General features: G+C 39.6%; 3 protein-coding genes across 10 annotated transcripts in view; 1 reads left to right on the forward strand and 2 right to left on the reverse strand.

Annotated features, from left to right (window-relative positions):
- The first annotated feature begins 477 nt into the window (after positions 1-477).
- Positions 478-2,562, forward strand: RpS21 (Ribosomal protein S21). Of its 2 annotated transcripts, XM_053765614.1 has the most exons (4): positions 478-574; positions 656-714; positions 1,609-1,800; positions 2,495-2,562. In XM_053765614.1, the coding sequence occupies exons 2-4, from the start codon at positions 665-667 to the stop codon at positions 2,502-2,504; spliced, it is 252 nt and encodes an 83-aa protein (XP_053621589.1). In that variant the 5' UTR covers positions 478-574; positions 656-664; the 3' UTR covers positions 2,505-2,562. The 2 variants fall into 2 exon arrangements, with proteins under 2 accessions (XP_053621589.1, XP_053621590.1); XM_053765615.1 differs by lacking the exon at positions 2,495-2,562 and having other exon boundaries at positions 1,609-1,804.
- LOC128681598 (uncharacterized) lies at positions 2,559-10,529 on the reverse strand. Of its 3 annotated transcripts, none has more exons than XR_008406029.2 (13): positions 10,424-10,529; positions 9,482-9,611; positions 8,904-9,071; positions 8,465-8,602; positions 7,905-8,031; positions 7,550-7,740; positions 6,932-7,125; positions 6,276-6,357; positions 5,816-6,046; positions 5,181-5,411; positions 4,203-4,345; positions 3,439-3,572; positions 2,559-2,678 (listed from the first exon to the last, which is right to left on the reverse strand). XR_008406029.2 is itself a non-coding variant. In XM_053765613.1 (9 exons), exons 2-9 carry the CDS (start codon positions 9,601-9,603, stop codon positions 5,795-5,797), a joined length of 1,278 nt encoding a protein of 425 aa, XP_053621588.1. In that variant the 5' UTR covers positions 9,604-9,611; positions 10,424-10,529; the 3' UTR covers positions 5,765-5,794. The 3 variants fall into 3 exon arrangements, 1 of the variants encoding a protein (XP_053621588.1); XR_008406028.2 differs by having other exon boundaries at positions 7,546-7,740; XM_053765613.1 differs by lacking the exons at positions 2,559-2,678; positions 3,439-3,572; positions 4,203-4,345; positions 5,181-5,411 and having other exon boundaries at positions 5,765-6,046; positions 7,546-7,740.
- A 1,051-nt stretch (positions 10,530-11,580) lies between these two features.
- Positions 11,581-17,696, reverse strand: part of LOC128681482 (uncharacterized protein) — a 28,125-nt gene continuing 22,009 nt past the window's right edge. For 4 of the 5 annotated variants that reach the window (XM_053765412.1, XM_053765414.1, XM_053765411.2 and 1 more), the window contains 5 exons: positions 16,543-16,605; positions 15,652-15,758; positions 15,167-15,299; positions 14,160-14,242; positions 11,581-13,777 (listed from right to left, as the gene is read on the reverse strand). In XM_053765412.1, the coding sequence (XP_053621387.1) occupies positions 13,744-13,777; positions 14,160-14,242; positions 15,167-15,299; positions 15,652-15,758; positions 16,543-16,605 (420 nt within the window). In that variant the 3' untranslated portion in view covers positions 11,581-13,743. The remainder of the gene's footprint in view (positions 13,778-14,159; positions 14,243-15,166; positions 15,300-15,651; positions 15,759-16,542; positions 16,606-17,696) is intronic. The other variant, XM_053765416.1, reaches the window with a different exon arrangement.

Here is a 17,696-nt window from a genome sequence, read left to right on the forward strand (position 1 = left end):
CGGTAGGTAGAACTCGAATAATATCTGTCGCTAGCATGGATTTACTAAGTACTACAGAACAGAGTACCTACTAATTCCATTGTCGCTAGTGTTTATTTATAACAAAATCAATAAGAAAGAAGATTGATCTTCTTTTGGTAAGGTAGGTAAATATTGTAGTAAAATATTATTGTAGTATTGTATCAATCTGTGAGTTTTCTATTAGACGTATTTCTGGACAACACAATCCATATGATAAGGGAAACTAATCTATAATCGTATTATAGATTAGTTTCCCATACAATATGATGTCCAACGTTTTCTTTTTAGTAAACTACGTCTAATATAAAGCTTACAAAATTATACAATACTATTTAATATAAAATCCTTTATCTAACATAGGTAATATCCCCTCTAAGTACGATATAATTAAAAGAAATTGATAAAAATGTGAGTGCGTTAGTGAGCACCTCTATCTATAACAAATCTTTTTGCCAGCTAGGAATCCAAAGACGTAAAAAACTGACATTTGAAAAAACAATAAACGCCATCTTTCTTTCGCTTCTGTCATTTCCGAGATCCCTGTGTGGTTTAGGTTAGTTTAATTATTTTCACGACTTTAATTATTGGGAAGTGTTAAATTGGAATAAATAGTGATTTCTTACTGTGTTTTCAGAAATACAATATGCAGAACGACGCCGGTGAATTCGTTGACTTGTACTGCCCGAGGAAATGGTAAGCGCGCGTGGAGGTTATGTTCGTCCTCATGTTTCAGGGCTTTAATTCATTTTGAGTACTAAATATACCTGATTTTTAGTAGTTTTTATCAGTTTTACGTATAAAATGACTATTCTGTATACGATACCAACTTTGTTTTCAAAATAATCGTGTAAACAAACTTGTCTCTGAAGTGTTTGCCACGCGCCTTTGCAATTTATTTCATATTACACTTTTTCTATTCCATCCCAAGAATATTTCCTGAGAATTGGACTAAAAAAAGAGAGACTAAGAATTTAAATACTACCTAAGTACAAATAATTTGAATTAGTATCCAAACAAACTTTTACTACACCTAAGTATTCAATTAATATTTCCTTATTCAACTTCGGACTATAAACCAAGTCTACTACCGACTTCTAAACCCAAGGTGAAGAAGTGGCACAACAAACTTTACGTTGATAAACATTGATAATTCAACTGGGATATTGGGTATATACTCATGCTAATGCATATAAAATATGTGCATATCATTTATTTGCCAACCAAGTATTACAAAGATCTTTTTATCTGCTATTGGTTGGGGATTAATAATATGAAAATTATTAAAACTCAATGGTGCAGTGGCTAGTACACTCGGACTGTGATAGTGGCGGTTAAAATATTCTCTGGGTCTGATGGGTGACCAAAATTATCTTGAGCTCCTCCTTGTTTCGGAAGGCATGTAAAGATTGTTGTATTTGCAGTCATTAAAGTCCACTAATCTATAATGAGTCAGTATGGTGGGTCATGGCCCAAACTCCTATCCATTAAGAAGGCCAGGGCCCCAGCAGTGATGTTTAAATGGCTCTTGATGATGATGATTAAAACACAATGCAGTATATTTTAAAATTTTACTATTCTAAATTGCAGCTCGGCCAGCAACCGGCTGATCCACGCGAAGGACCACGCGTCCGTGCAGCTGGTGATCGCAGACGTGGACCCCGCCACGGGCCGCGCGTCTGATGCCGCCAAGATCTATGTCATCTGCGGCGCTATACGCCGCATGGGCGAGTCAGATGATTGCATAGTCAGGCTCACAAAGAAAGATGGCATATTGACTAAGTAAGTAAATCATGTATTGTTAATTTATCAAAGGTTAAAACGTGAGGGATCATGGTCTGGGTTGTGACATTCTATTGCGGTGGAGTTTTGTATTGGTTGACCCATATTGTGAACCTCAACCATTTAAGTCATTTTGTGAATGGGTCCTGTCAAGAGGAACTGGTCAGCTAGATAATATTTTGATTGGTAACCGTTTTATAATTAATATAAAGTATATGATGAGCCCTTTAAATCTGGTGAGATAAGAACTATCACTGTTTAAATTTCATTGGGCATTTCTAAGCAGTGGTTGTTCTGTATGCCAATAGTTGAACTTGTTGAGGAATGTTAGTGTAAAAGACCACACAAAATCTACTGGACCAATTGTTATGAAATTCTGTACATGGGTAGAATATAACCTGGAATACCACATAGGGTATTTGTGCTAGTACTGCATAATTTAAAATATGATGTGAAGGTCTCAAATTTCTACAAATTCATTAGCTACGTACTACATATCTCAGCTTAAGCCATGTTTTCTCTCGAAGATAGGAAATTAAAATTGTCTTCCATCAGTTGTCAAAATGTTAATAATATGTGACAACTCAATGAGACTGGTGGGACAAAATTTTTTTAAGTTTTTTACAAATTTGATGATTCTGATCTTGTAATGATGAATGAAATACATATAAACCCAAGTTTTCCTTTGTTCCAGGAACTACTGATGTCGTTAGGCCTGCAAGCGTTACTTTATAAAAAAAAAATAAAAAAATCACAAAATTATGCCATGTTTTATTTGTACATTTTCACGTTATTGACTTTTATATGTACATTTCCACTCCCATGTAGCTGAATTAGCTGGTCCGGGGAACTGCAACTTGGTCTAGTCCGACAACGATCTGAAATCAATAATAACAAATAAGTGAACAATACTCAATGGCACGCACTGAGCACTAAGGAATATGTAGGTCCGTTAGACAAAAACACCCAGAAATGCAGACAAATATTTGTAATCACAGGTACAAATATTTGCCTGCGATGGGAATCAAACCCAGGACCTCCCACAGAAATTCCCAGGGGAGCTAAGTCCCGGGGCACAGCTTGTACTATATAATTTTAAATTCGACGCGAAGATATGTGCTTGGGAAGGTCTAATTTCTGATTAAATATTTTGACGTTGCCTGTAATCGAATGGTTCACGAGAGTTTAGTTATCTAACTCATATCAAGTAGTTTTGATAGGCCACCACTTGTTCCCGGTGAAGCAAAACATCGTGAGGAAACCTACACACTAATTGACAAGTGTGTATGCGACCACTGCCACTAGATGTCGGCATTCGTAAGTCATGGTATGCCCTCACTGGCCAGTGAGGTTAGCACGAGTTTACAAGAACAACCGCACGACAAAATCCTAAAATATAATTTTTATCAATACTTTTCGATTCATATAAACTCTTGCTTACCCGACCCTCGGCTCAGTCGTAGTGTGGTTCCCGCCCTAGAGTAGAAGAACATGACGCGTATGTCGTACAAGGCGATAGGGACTCATAGCCTGATAGGCAACAATAGCATTGCTGTGGATGGTTGACGTCAGGACGTAAAATCATAATCAATTATGGAAAGCGATCCACTCCCAGACAATAATTAAAGGGGAACATACCAGCGCCCCCTGCCCCCGCAGCCAGGCTTGCCCCCCGGCGGCGGTCGGCAGATGGTCTTCTTCTTGCAGCCGTCGGCGCCGGCCGCCGACAACAACACAAACCAGAGCACCCACACCAGCTCCGTCCACTGCCACTGCAACACCACACAATAACTGGTTACACAGAAATTTAAGAAAATTTATTTTTGGCTAACTAGAATGGAATGGTCAAGATTGGTTAATAAACACCCAGTCAGTGTTGCCAGCCAACAGTAGACGGCGCCTTCATTTAATTTCTACGCTTTCTTGACAGACTGTGCTTTCCTATCGGTAGAAGAGATTGCACTAGCGATAAGGCCGCCTATTATACATTTTTCTAGTTGTCTTAATTCAAAAGCAATAAAGTGTTTTTACCTACATAAAATTAAAGCCTGAGGCATCGGGAACAAATAGGATTCACAAATTCTGTTGAACAGATTTTGAAGACACGTAGCTTTGAACTTATCTGCATGGATATAGAACCGCCATTTCTAAAGGTTACTTACTTACTTTAGCGGATCAATAGCAGGATGTTATTTTTATGATTAAGACTGTTATAATATGGAATAAATACTCTCAAAAATATATGTTTCAATATATAAAAAAATTATTCAAGTATATATTTTTATATATTGAGAAAACTTAACTGTAAGACCCCCGATAATAAAATATATAAATAAATGTAATGTGTGTCAACAAATATGCAAACGCCTGTCACAAAAGTAATAGCAAAAATGCAACATTACCATAATATTTATTTATGACTTGATATCTTTCATGCGGCAGCGCCGAAGGTCTTCTTAAATCACCAGTATCTGGGTCTGCAGCCGCCCGGGCAACGCGGCGGCCGACAGCGAGGCTTCTTTTTGCAGCCGAGAGCACCAACCACCTGCACGATTTCACAACATGACGCCGCGCCAAAAATTAGTATCCTACTAATTATTATAAATGCGAAAGTTTGTGAAGTTATGTGTATGTATGTATGTTTGTTACTTTTTCACGCAAAATCTACTGGACCGATTGTTATGAAATTTGGTACACGGGTAGAATAGAATATAAACTGGAATAATATATAGGGACTTTTTGTCCTGAAATTCCAAGGGGAGCGAAGCCCAGCCGCAGCTAGTATTTCATAAAAGATGGATGACAGTTAGGGTGGAGTAAGTAACCCTTCCCTCTAAAAGGTACCACAAATTAAAGAATGCAACCACAAGACGACAAATCTGCCGTCTTTATTATAAGTGCAATAACTTGTTCCAAATTCCAAACTAGAAAAGTATGAAATATTATGCAACGCACATGACATGACATCAAGTCAGCCCGAGTGCCGGAGTTTGGTGGTAATGAGAACATGTGTAAAAACTTTTGAACTTGATTAACAGATACAATACGGCAAACTGTGAAAATATATAATACTTTGCCTGAAATAATCGAACGATCTTGATGACTACGCCACGATGATCAAAAATCTTATGAAAAAGGGACAAAACTATACAATATTCTGATAAAATTCATATAAATGCACACATATTGGATCATACCGAGATATACAATTAGTCAGCGTTTTGGTAAGTCCAATCGCCCAAAAAATATGAATTGATTTAGGTTATAAGTATCTTGACAATTTGGTCATTGTAGTGACCATTCCACATCAGATTGGTCAGAGAGATATTAATGATGCTGCCGGTTGGCGACTTGTGATAACAATGCTACTGACTACTTACTTGTATGAGGAGGCAAATGAGCCACCAGATACCGGACCGAGAGTAATTCATATTCGTTCGTGGCCTGCGGAGAGCGCGTCCTCCCTACATGATGTTCGTTAATTCACACATAATTTTGCCGAGTTCATGCCGAAAATTTCTTTTGTTCTGCTTCTGACTTGCTGTCACGTCATACTGGGTTTTTTCGTCGCTAATTTGACGGCTTTCGGCCAGACACTTCTTGATGGAATTCTGCTTAGAAAAGAGGTTTGTTTATGGTTAACTTCAAAACTGCTTTTGCTGTGGTTCAGTGGTTAACAAAAGATCAAGAATTTTAAATATCCTTACAGATAAAATATTTAGAAAACGAAAAACAGGTTTTGATGGAAAGAACAACGACATAGAAGATAGAAAAAAGACATTTGTAGATAGCTAGAGGTCTTCGCTTACATTTCAAGTCAATCAAAAAATGATCTAAGATCAAAGCATAGAGCCAATGAAATTATATAATTTGATAGATTGCATTCACGGCTCGACGGCTACGTCAGCCTCAACGGAATTTCAGCCGCTATAAAGGTAGGTAAATAAAACAAAAGGGTCCACGTCACACAATGTATTGCTACGTATGTATATGGTCACTCTCTAGGACAGCACACCTGCGCAGCCAGGTACCCGCGCAGCGACTGCCAGTACTGCTTGCACAGCCCGCACAGCGACACGCCTCCAGCCTTACGTCCCGCCCCCTGCCACTCCCCCGCCCCCGCCCCCGCCCCCGCGCCCGCGCCCGCGCCCCTCGCACTCCGCGGGAACGACGGCGCGGGCTCCGAACTGCGCGCGCGCCGCGACGTCATATGTAGTGCTTGAAGACGCGCCGCTTGCGCGTATAACTTTCCAAAAAAGAAAAATTTATTACTATTGAGGAAGACTTATACAGCTAACAGAAATTGATGTATGAAACAGAGATCCAATTAAGTCTCCATAGGTAAAACAAAAGTAAGAAATATAGAACTCCAAACATAGACAAAGTGTCACAAGAAAATATAATACCTACAACATAACATCAGCCACAAGTAGGTACTATTTTACTATATATAACTATGTATCCTGATACAGTACCTGCATATGGTTATCAACATCGAAACCACTGACATTGAGACTCGTCCGCGACCCTTCGTTACTGGACCCTCGCTTCACCACACTGGAAGACAACATCATATCTCAATCTCTCTCTCATCTGACCGTGAACTCGGTTACATTTTCGGCTGTGACGCCTCATAGCACTTCAATGCGACCAGATACAAACACAAGCGAGCACAGGGTACGGTTTATACGGTCTGGCCGCATTTTTAGTTTTAAAAAGTTTTTCATTTCAATCAAAATTGTCATGTTCATAAAGTAATTAACAGGCGACCTTTGGACAAGGTCCCCACCTCAACAGCAGCTTCCATCGTTGTGTTCAGGTTTGAAGGGTGAGAGAGGCAGTGTGGTTACAGGGTGCTGCGACTTATGATCTAGGACTGTAGACCACAATGTCAGCAACACGCGTGTGACATTCTTGATATTGCAACGTCCATAGACCACTTCCCATGAGGTGGGTCGCAAGCCTTGGTTACTACCAAGGCTTGCTAACGAGTTCCATAAAAATATATCTGACTATTACTAACTTAAACAGCTACGAGTAAAACGAATAAATAAAATAAACCATATTCGATTTACAATTTTATGTTATTTATTTATTACAGAAAGTTAAATACAAGCTAGTCTGATCTTACCTTTCAGTAGCAATATTGGGGTATATCTTGCAGACCGCCTCCTGCGGCGCTATATCTAACAAATAAGCGTTCTTCACCGCTTGCAGGTTGGCGAGGCGAGCGGAGCGGTCGTTTCGCTCGTGCCGCTCGCTCGGGGCCTCGCCCACCGCTCGCTCGACCAGCTGCCGGTCCGTCTCCACTCGTTTCGTTACCTTCTGTTTTGTAAAACAATTTTGCATTTTATATTGCTTCCACCTTGATGCGTGTGGTGACTATGTGTAGCCATGGTTGCTGATAACTGGCAATAACAGCATCGCCAAGGACCACTGACGTCAGACAGGCGCTCGGTTGTAAGATGTCATAAACATTTTTAGATATATTTTTACGCTAACTCCGTGCGAGAACCCCGGATGAAAAGGTTTCCATCCAAACAATTTTCATCCGGGAATGGGCGAAGACGAAAAAAATTACATCCATACATATATTTCGTCCATATACTCTCACTATACACTGTCATTTTCTCGAATATCCCAATAGTAAATTAACTTATTGCAATAAATTATCATACTTGACAGCGTGTACACTAGGTGGCGCTAAATCACTACAATCGGTTACAAAGTCAACACTATTCGAACCTGCCTGGGGGCTATCAGCTTGCCGACGTTGTGGTCGTCCGTGGCGACCAGCTTGTTGGATACGGACACGGACGCGGAGGAGGGGGCGCGGCGCCGCGCGGGCGCTGGGGCGGGAGGCGAGCGACGCGTCATGAACACGCGATTCAGCTCGTCCAACTTTGACATGATTATCTTGTACGTTTTGCATTCTTGGGCCTGAGGAGGAAACAAATTACAATTAATGTAAGAGTTTTCTTTAAATAAAGGTTTTTTTCATTATTATCGAGTTTGTTATTGTTATTGCTAAAATTGCGTTTAATTAACAAAACATGTTAAATCACAAAAAGATCGGCTAAAAAGTAGTGCCCTCGTGCCCTCACCCTGGTCTTGTCCCTGCGGCGCGGGTCGCGCGTGCTGCGGCTGGAGGAGGACAGCTCGCTGGGCTCCGAGCGCTCCGACTCCGAGCGCTCGCGCCGCTCGCCCAGCCGCTCGCACAGCAACGCCACCCTAACGGCAACTCAACGTGTTTAGAAATACACGAAAAAATAACGGAATAGATCGCTTATATCTATGTCATTGCTCAGTTGTACTGCGTCGTTTTGATGTTCGACAGACAACGCAGAATAATAGAGAAATTATATAAAATTTCAATACAACGAACGTCAGTGTCAAAATCTATAGTAAGAAAGCAACGGAGAATGACTGAGCAATGAGGCATGGCTCCAAGAGATAGATGTTATTAATAAAAAAGTTCAAGCATACTTTAAAACAAAATATGTTTTGTCACTATCGCACTAACTATAATATTTTATTATAATTTATCTTTATCTGTAAGCACAGTCTGTAAAGGTACCTATATATCATGTGTTATTGCAACTTGTTGCTTCCAATAAAGAAAATAAATATGAAATAGTAGGTATGTGTAGCGGCGGTCAGTCACCTGGCCAGCTGGCGCTGCTGGTCGCGCAGCGTGCGCTCGCACGCGGCGCGGAAGGCGCGCATGGAGCCGGTGGAGCTCGCGCGCGTCGCCGACTCGCGCTTGGCCTTTATGCCCGCGCTCTCTGCTACGCTGTACCGCCTGAAATACATCCTTACATATTATAGTAAGAAGTCTGTCTATCTGTTAGTATGAATGAACGCAATAAACTTCAATTGATTTTGATAAAATATCTCACGGATTTTTGTACGGTTTTCACTAATAGATTGTATAATTTCTGAAAATTTGTTATGGTTTTACCGCGAAGCCGGGATGAACTACGTGATTCCGTAAAACTGTTAAACTTTCACTAGTGTGCGCGTGTGTATGTAGCTCTGTCTCTGCTCATCTGAGCGTTCCCCTGTTTATCTTTCTTCCAGCTGTTATTTAACAGTATACCAACCGATGCGGCCGCGTGCGTTTCTTGGCGTAGCTGCCGTCGGAGACGCCGGAGTCGTGCGAGAAGCGCTTGTGGTGCGCAGGCGCAGGCGCGGGCGCGCGCAGCGAGCGCGCGCTCGAGCTCGAGCTCGGCGGCTTGCGCGACAGCCCGCCGCTGTCCACCACCAGCTCGCTGCCGGCAAACGCTTCATCATTTTCAACCTTTTATAACATGTGGAAATGTGGTCACGCCATACCACTTACACTCACCCTTATACAAGCGTATTTCTGGTTCCTTCCTCAGCCGTTGAGAGTCGGAGCAGGGTGCGCTTTCCAACTTTTTCGTCTCAAATTCGAGCAAGCCAGCATTTCTTGGGTTTGCCCCTTCTACCAGGGTCAGGCGGACTTAACTCAGACCACTCTATACAGTCATTTTTGCCACATGTCCGGGCAGTAAACTGTTGAAGAGTTGCCTCATCGGAAGCCAATCCTGAGTCCATCATCACGCTCATCATAATAATGAAATTTAATTTGCAAGATTTGACAACAGACTAAAGAAAGTGAAACTAAAGAAAAGCTTGTAAAATGAGAGGAGCTTCGTACTTTCTGTTGTCGTAGCGTTGAGCGGGGCGGTGCGGGCGCACGCCGCGCATGAACTTGTCGAGGTCGACGACGTCGGCGCCGGGCGTGCCCGACCATGATTCCGAAGACGAATGGGTTGCCATGCTGGCTTCTGCGCAAGTTATATGACGGTATTCAAATAAAGAAAAATGTGTGCGTTTTACTTACACACATTTTGTTTTATTCTTGTTTTGGGCATATTTTTTTACTGCACACGATCACAATTATAACATTTTTTTTGTATACTTTTTGGCCATCTGGGTACTTTATGTAGGTAGGTACTTAGTTTGTTATTTGTTATACTATTCTAGAAAAAAAAACATATGTAAGAAATAATAGTGGTAAGGCCTTCATGACAGGATAGCCATTCCGTATGCTTTTCATTTGTTAGGATAACAGACGACGGCAACACTGATGGGTTTCTTTCGGCATTTCTTCTCAACAGTCGTCGTTTCGAAATGCCGGTAGTGTAGCTTTTTGCGAAATCTCAACTAATATTATTAATGTGAAAGTAAGTTTGTTACCTCTTCACGCAATATCTACTGGAATAACACATAGGGGGCTTTTTGCCCCGAAATTCGCTCCCACGGGAGCGAAGCCCCGGGGCGAAGCTAGTTACTACATAAAATAACAAATAATAGTAAATATCGTCGTGACCACCAGTAATGGATGTAGCTGTGGGCCTGGACTTCGCCGCCTTATCATATGCGTTCCGACTAGTTGGTGATATGATTGCTTCTTAAACTATCTGTCTCTCTATCTTAGTATTCCACATCTCATTAATTATAGCCTAGCCAGCAGTTCAGTCACGAGAGTTTTATCCACACAACCAATCTAGAAGCCAAACCATTCGAGGTCCTGTCATAGGATATTCACGCGCGCAGAGCCGCGGTCAAAAGCTAGTTATAAATATTGAAGACTTACTAATGTTCCTATTTCTGGACGAGCGTGGCTCGCCCGCGACAGGGCGGCTGCATCATCAGGGACACACACAGACGACACAACACTCACTGACTCTGACTGGTCCGCGAATAGTGATGCAGATGCAATTCACTGCTCACTATCGAATCAATTCGAAGCGAGACGCAGCGAACCAATCACACTGCAGTGTGGTTGTCGTCACAATAGCGCAATGTGATTGGTCCGCTTCGTCTCACTTCGAATCGATTCAATGGTGAGATGTGAACCCGAACTAACCCCTCGGGTCATAGTGGAATTTTCGTGAGTATCGATATTTTTTAATGTTTTTAATGAAAACAAACAACATTGACTGGTAGATTTTTCTACCGTTCAGTTAGGCTTTAAGGTCCGGCATTTACATTTTTTTATAATTAAGTTGAATAAATAAAATAAACATTTATTATATTTCATCAATAACATCTACTAACCTCGATATCACAACTATCGACAGTTCGGCATCACTACCCACGACATCAAGTGTCACAATTATTTTTTTTCAAAATCACAATTTTTCGTTTGAAACGTCCGTAAGGATAAATACTTTGCTAGTCTTGTAATGATAACAATGATTGATAAAATAAAAAAATACAAGATTTTACGACATGCGTCCCGGTGATCAAAATTGGAAACTAGTCATTTTCTTGTCAATTTTATTGCGGTGTGTGATTCCGCCCTAGAATAGGACCACTCCATATTTCCCGTGGTTATCGTACGAGGCGACTAAGGACCACATACCTAGCCTTGGCAGCTGATAGCATTCCCAAGGAGAGTTAGACAGGCGGCCGGTCTTCAAAATTTTAATGTTATTTACATTACATTTACTCCGTGCGTCGCAGTGTCACGGCCCTTCGAAGCACGGCCATCGATAAAAGAAATTTGATGAGTTAAATGAACAACTCCTATTTTTCCTACCCTTATGCATTGTTTAAACTAAATATGTTTTATCTCTTTCTGTCAATGTCAAACATAAAGTGTGATAACGTTAAAATTATGTTTCACAAGTGTTGGCCAGGGCTTACTGGGCAACTTCATGTAGATTTATCTAGCAGTGTATCTGTCAGATCACAATATTTTATCAGAATGTGGCGTAACATGCCCAATGACCAAATAACACAAGGTGGTAGTTTCGGCAAGTTGTTTATTTATCTGTTCTAGTTTCTAGTACATTATGTAATCCCTCCCCGCGCTTCGTGCTATAGCCGTCCTTTTTTATATTATTGAGATGATAGAGACAACAAATGACAATAACGTAAAAAAAAATGTTTTAATAATGAATACAAAATAAAATAGGGTTTTGAAAGATTCATTATTCATATAAACATCAAAATGTGTCAATTGCCACAGCTGTCAGGTGCCTTTAGGCGACTTGAGTAAAATCTGACACCAGTGTTGCACACTCGAAAAATAGGAGCAGATTTTAGTATCTATAGTGACAGTACAGCGATAGCACGAAGCACGAAGATTTACATACATTTTACAACTCATATGTAGGTACATACAATATGGATCAAATCCAACCGACGCTGGGTGGGAAGTATATAGTATGTATTAGTCTTTGACATTTTTTGGATCAAACAGAAATATATTTTCTTTAGCAGGGGGACATTTAAACCTGTATGTACAAAATAAAACTGCAAAAACCGTAATACAGTAAACGAGAAAAGTTACTTTTAAATAATTCTTCAAAATTGCATCTTTCAATCCCGACTTGCTATAGACAATAATTAAAAAAATATCATAAAAACTAACTCTTTAATATTCTTTTCAAAGTCACTTTCGCCGTCGACTCCACAAAATGAGTATCACAAATTAAAAAATAAGTTTTAAGTATTTCATTTTACACAAAATGATCTCTGAAGTCTGTTTCAGCAATCAATAACAATGTTGCTTTACAGTTATTCATTGAATAATAGACAGTCAGCTTGTTGCAGACGTAATACGAATTTAATTGTATAAGATTTGTCTTCTTTTAAATAAAAAAGTTTATAATTGAAATAATACAAACTTAATATCGGTATATTAAACTTCATATTGGTTGACAATAATGAATAATTCCGCTGGGTTATCTAAGGTTCTTGTCGGACGCCGGTTAAGTTCATATTTATATGTAATGTACACTCCGTTTGTTTAGGTACTTAAAAAAGGGTAAACATCTTGTCATGTCTTTTCATATAAATATAGACTTTGAAAATCAATTTTTTTTGCATTAATTTTTTTTATAATATGCATAATATTGAAATGGATTTGTTGCACGTGTCACACATGCTTTTCAACTTATTTTTGAAAATAACAATGACATGAAAAAATTCTTCTGAAGAGTTTTTTCATTTTTATTGTATATTTTTATTACTTTTAATTATTATTGTAGTTCGTTTTTATTGTACCTGACGAATGTTAGTGAAAAAAACTTGTTCACAAAATTCGTACATTTAATACAAGATTATTTTCAGAAATAAATAAATTATAATTTCTGAAATAAAAAAGTAACTATTTGTAGAAATATTTATTATAAAAAGACATGCCAAGAATTTGTAAATGTATTCAAACATCCAAACAAATTAGAAATAGATTGTTTATTTATAATCCCCAACCCTACAGGCAACTTCCACCTCGCCCGTCGGGAATCATTGACTGGCAGTCTGTTACAATTTTTATTTCATTTCACACATTGTAATGTTATCTTATTGGATTCAGATAATTTTTCTTTAGTCTTGACTTTCCGTTTTTAAATGGGCGTGAATTTATAATTTAACATTTTTTTTGTTTACGATAGTAATTAGAAGCGATAAAATATCTGTTCAACTGATATTATTAGCAAAAAGTTTTGTTTTACTATTATTGTTATTTTTTATGGGCAACAAAGACATGTTGTAATTTTTTTATGTTAAAACGGTGGAACTGACGAAACTGTGTGTTACTTCGACTACGGAAACCTCAAACAATGATACAAATACACAAACTCATTATTAGCTGTTAAGACAGCTAAAACAAGTTGCAAATAAGACATTTGTTTAACGTTTTTAAGTACATTTGTTTATTTATATATTTGAGAAGTCAAGATATGGATCAAATATATAAATAAACAATTCACTTCAAAACATTAAACGAATGCATTTATTATTTGCAACTAGTTTTAGAAAAATGTCTTCCCTTCAAACAGACGTTAGATCGCTTCCGATTGCTATCACGCATTTTACCAGACCACGGGCAATTTACAAAAAAGTTTATTTATTTATATATTAGAGTACGGACGAAGCGCGTGTGATGACGTCAGCGAGCGGCTGTCACTGGCTATTGGCTAGCTCGTCCATGCGACATCTGAAACAGTTTATGTTCTAAATACAAAAAGTAAAAATGTCTTCCTCTGGCAAGAATATATTTAGTAAATGAGGTACAGTACATGTCAGCGCTCTGTCTCGCTTCTTCTCATGTATTTCTTATAAGCAGATCTCTTGTGTGAGAGGAATGGAATATATAACGGGGTCGATAGCTTTGATACAGACAACAAAATCGGGACACGTGAAACTAAATTAAAACTTTGTGAAATTGGAACAAACTCAACGAGAACGTCGCTGCACCTTCAATCAACAGTTTTAATAACAGATTAGATAAAATCTGCAAACTCCAATACGCACACGCATCAGCTAATTAGCTACTAATGTTAATAAAATAAATAAATACAATTAGGTTTGATAAGTACCTGACAGCCATCTCGGCGACCTCCAGGCTGGGGTAGTCCAGCTCCTTCACCAGGCACAGCACCGCCGACAGCAGGTTCGAATTCTGAAAGGAATATTCAAGTTATACTTATGTATCTCGGTTCCCTATTCTTATGCATACAATTTTATGTCATAATTTAACATGGCATACTTTTACTTATCGTAATAATAGTTGCGCACAATGTTAATATGGCATAATGGTTTAAGCACATTTTTTTTACGCATACCAACAATAAACATTTAATTTTAAGCATAATATTCTAAAGCATCCGCCGCACCCTGACCTACTGCTACACTATAGCTTTATGCAAATCAAAATTATGGTAAAATACATTAGCCTAAACTGTAATTATGCTTACTGAAAACGTATGCCAAAAAACAAGTATGTCAAAATATTATTATGTCAAAATAATATATGCCTAACTCGTTATGATAAATTAAATTAGGATAAAAATGTATGCGTAAGAAAGGGATCCCTTGTATCTCTTGTGGTTAGCTCACACTCATTCGTTTTAAAGATATTTCTTCATCTGCGCTTTGGAAGTCGGCAGTAGACTTAGATATAAGTGTAAGTTTTTGACGCCAATTATTAATGTATTCATAAGTTGAATAAAGAGTAACGAATGAAGGAAGAACTGACTGATGAATGATGGAAATAGTAATTATGAATGACACAAATGACTGATGGCTGTCAACTGACCCCCCTGGTGAAGCCCCTGTGTTCCGCCATGACTCCCAATCTCTGTCCCGCTCACTCTAACTCGGTACTCAGTCATCGCGTGATGATTGACGAAAATGACTGATATTATAACATCACGCTGACTACAGAATGAAAAACTGAGATAAATGAATGATCAATGGAAATGAAGGACCAATATAACTGACGAAAATGACTATCATCTCACGCTGACTACAGAATGAATGACGAAGGTGAATGAACGATGATGAATGACGGCTGATGCAAATAATCTAATGATTGTCAACTGACCCTGGCCACGGGCCTCCTGGTGAAGCCCCGGTGCTCCGCCATGACGGCCGAGGGGTACTCCCTATCTCTGTCTCGCTCGCCCGCGCTGTTGTTGTTCCACTCGCGCTGCGGCATTTGCTGGTACGGCTCAGATCTGCACACGACGCACTCGAGACTTCATATTGAGGTATATCAAATTCAGAAAATAGATTTTTACAGGCGCTGTTTCACGTCAAATTTTACCTCTCTCTCTCTCTCACCTGAGCGTTTTCCCGGTTTCTTCTTCCTCAGCTGTTTAGCATTGGAGTCCAGGTTCCGTTTTCCTACTTTTAAATCTCCACTTCGGACTGTCACATAAATTTTTTATTATAGTAATTTTTCAAAACTACAAACTACTGGCATTTGGGAACGTTGCTGAAATGCTGAAAGAATCTTATTTAACAGTATTGATCCCTATTTATTTAGTATACAATACAAAACAAAGTGTATCAGTAAGAGTCCCTCACCGCTCGCTCCTGTCGCAGTAGAGGTCGTGGTAGGGCGGGGAGCACACCCCGCGCTCCCCGCCCCGCTCGCCGCCGCGACACTCGCCGTTGGACGAGTACGCGTACTCCTGCAATGTAGCTCTTATGGTTGATGCTAGCCTGGTACTTTTGCTTCCAGTTTAAACGTATTCGATGAAAATACGTGTTTTGGAAATATAATGACGTAAGTCTCCTATGTTTTTATGTTGTCTTAGTATATTATATTGGTGGTGTTGGCCCTAGAATAGAATGTCTGAATTTTCGAAGATTTGGTTACGATGGTGCGCCTGTCGTCAACCTTCTTTGAGAATGCTACTGTTTCTTTTCAGCTGTTATGCCTCACGCGACATCCACGAGAGGGCGGAACCACACGTCACCATTTCCGACAATCCGGCATATCAACAAAACTTGATATACTTAATATTTAGTCCGTTTCGGAATAGGTCATTTGCGGAACTAGTCGTTTTGAGAATCATTTCAGTAAAGGATCCTTTTGGCACTCTGGGTCCATTCCGAAATAGGGCATTATCGTACATCAAACGAAATACATGTGTTAGGGACATTTGCTAAGTTAAGATACGAGTGAATAAAGCGTGAAACTCGATAGTGAGTTAGCGTGTGCAGAATGTGATGCGAATACGTGGCTTGAAAACATAAAAAGGGATAAAATAAAACAAGGGATACCGACGACCGTGCGAAGTGGAGACGAAAAAGTAGGAAAGGAGGCTTTGGACTCCAACGCCCAACGGCTGCGGGAGAAACCCGAAAAACGCTCAGATGAGAGAGAGAGAGAGAGAGAGAGAGAGAGAGAGAGAGAGAGAGAGAGAGAGAGAGAATCTTAAAAATAACTCCGTATATGTGTGTGTCTTTCACCTTAACGCTCTGCGCGGAGAAGGAGTGTCGCAGCGCGGCGTCGGGCGACCGCGGCGGCCGGGGCTGCAACAACCATATTATGCTGTCTCTTTTTATTGTTTTTATACCACCAAGCTGGCAACACGTGCGACCTGATGGCGAGCGGCCACCGCAGTCCAAAGACGGAGAAAACTAAAAACGACAAGCTGGCGTAGCCAAATGACATAGAAGATATCCATACTTCCTGGTAGTTTTCACAAAGCAGCAGATTGGGCGAGAACCGAGCACACGTTGAGAGACAAAATGTTTTAGCGCTCTGTTCAGTTTGTTCTTTCTTGCATGAGGACGACAGATATGACAAAAATATATTTCTCCACGCAATAACTATGTTACCCTTTCTCATTTTACTATTTTTAGCACTGGTGTCAGATGTTGGTGCCCGATGGTAAGCGGTCACCGTAGTCTTTGGACGCGCACGTGTCACACAAGCGTCGCCCACGTTGGCTTGGAATCTTTTGCCAAAATACCCTGCACCTACACTCCCTCCACTTCAAACCGAAACACAACGTTGCGTATTTTTTAAAATTAGGCTTTTATGTAGCTTTTATGGTGTCTAAATTGATGAATCTAATGCTCGGAATGTCATTAATAATTAGTGATCGTTAAAGTTGATATAAATAACATTAATATGCTTTAGTAATGTGACGATGATTCTAAATGAAACTACTTGTGTTCACTGACACTGCGTGTAGTGACGATGTTAGCTATGGCACTAAATAAATTGTTGATTACAAAATCACTACTACATAGTATAAAATAAAGACGCTTCCCGCGGTCTGTTCCTATGTATGCTTAGATCTGTAAAACTACTGAACGGCTTTTGATGCTGGTTTTTTAATACATAGTGAAATTTTATTAGATTTAATTGTATTACGGTTTTACAATGAGCTGCTAGCATTAATGTATTGACAATTACAGTTAAATTGTAGTAAATTTTATTCTTAGGGCAGGCAGAAAATTCATTATAATCTTGACTTAATAATATAGTAGGGGAGCTAAGTGGGGGTTTGATGTTTACTCAGTCGTGTCAGATTAGTAATAATCGAAAGTAATTTCTACTCTTCTTAAAATGACCTGTATGAACTCACTCAACGAGCACAGGAATAGGTACATCC

The sequence above is a fragment of the Plodia interpunctella genome, chromosome 27, assembly GCF_027563975.2.
Source record: "Plodia interpunctella isolate USDA-ARS_2022_Savannah chromosome 27, ilPloInte3.2, whole genome shotgun sequence".
Classification (NCBI taxonomy): domain Eukaryota; kingdom Metazoa; phylum Arthropoda; class Insecta; order Lepidoptera; family Pyralidae; genus Plodia; species Plodia interpunctella.

Coding starts and splice junctions, on each gene's coding strand:
- RpS21 (XM_053765614.1), top strand. CDS start 665: ATGCAGAACGACGCCGGTGAATTCGTTGACTTGTACTGCCCGAGGAAA. Junction 715..1,608: donor TTGTACTGCCCGAGGAAATG/GTAAGCGCGCGT, acceptor TCTAAATTGCAG/CTCGGCCAGCAACCGGCTGA.
- LOC128681598 (XM_053765613.1), bottom strand. CDS start 9,603: ATGGCAACCCATTCGTCTTCGGAATCATGGTCGGGCACGCCCGGCGCC. Junction 9,072..9,481: donor CAACGCTACGACAACAGAAA/GTACGAAGCTCC, acceptor GTTTGCCGGCAG/CGAGCTGGTGGTGGACAGCG. Junction 6,358..6,931: donor CCCAATATTGCTACTGAAAG/GTAAGATCAGAC, acceptor GTTGTCTTCCAG/TGTGGTGAAGCGAGGGTCCA.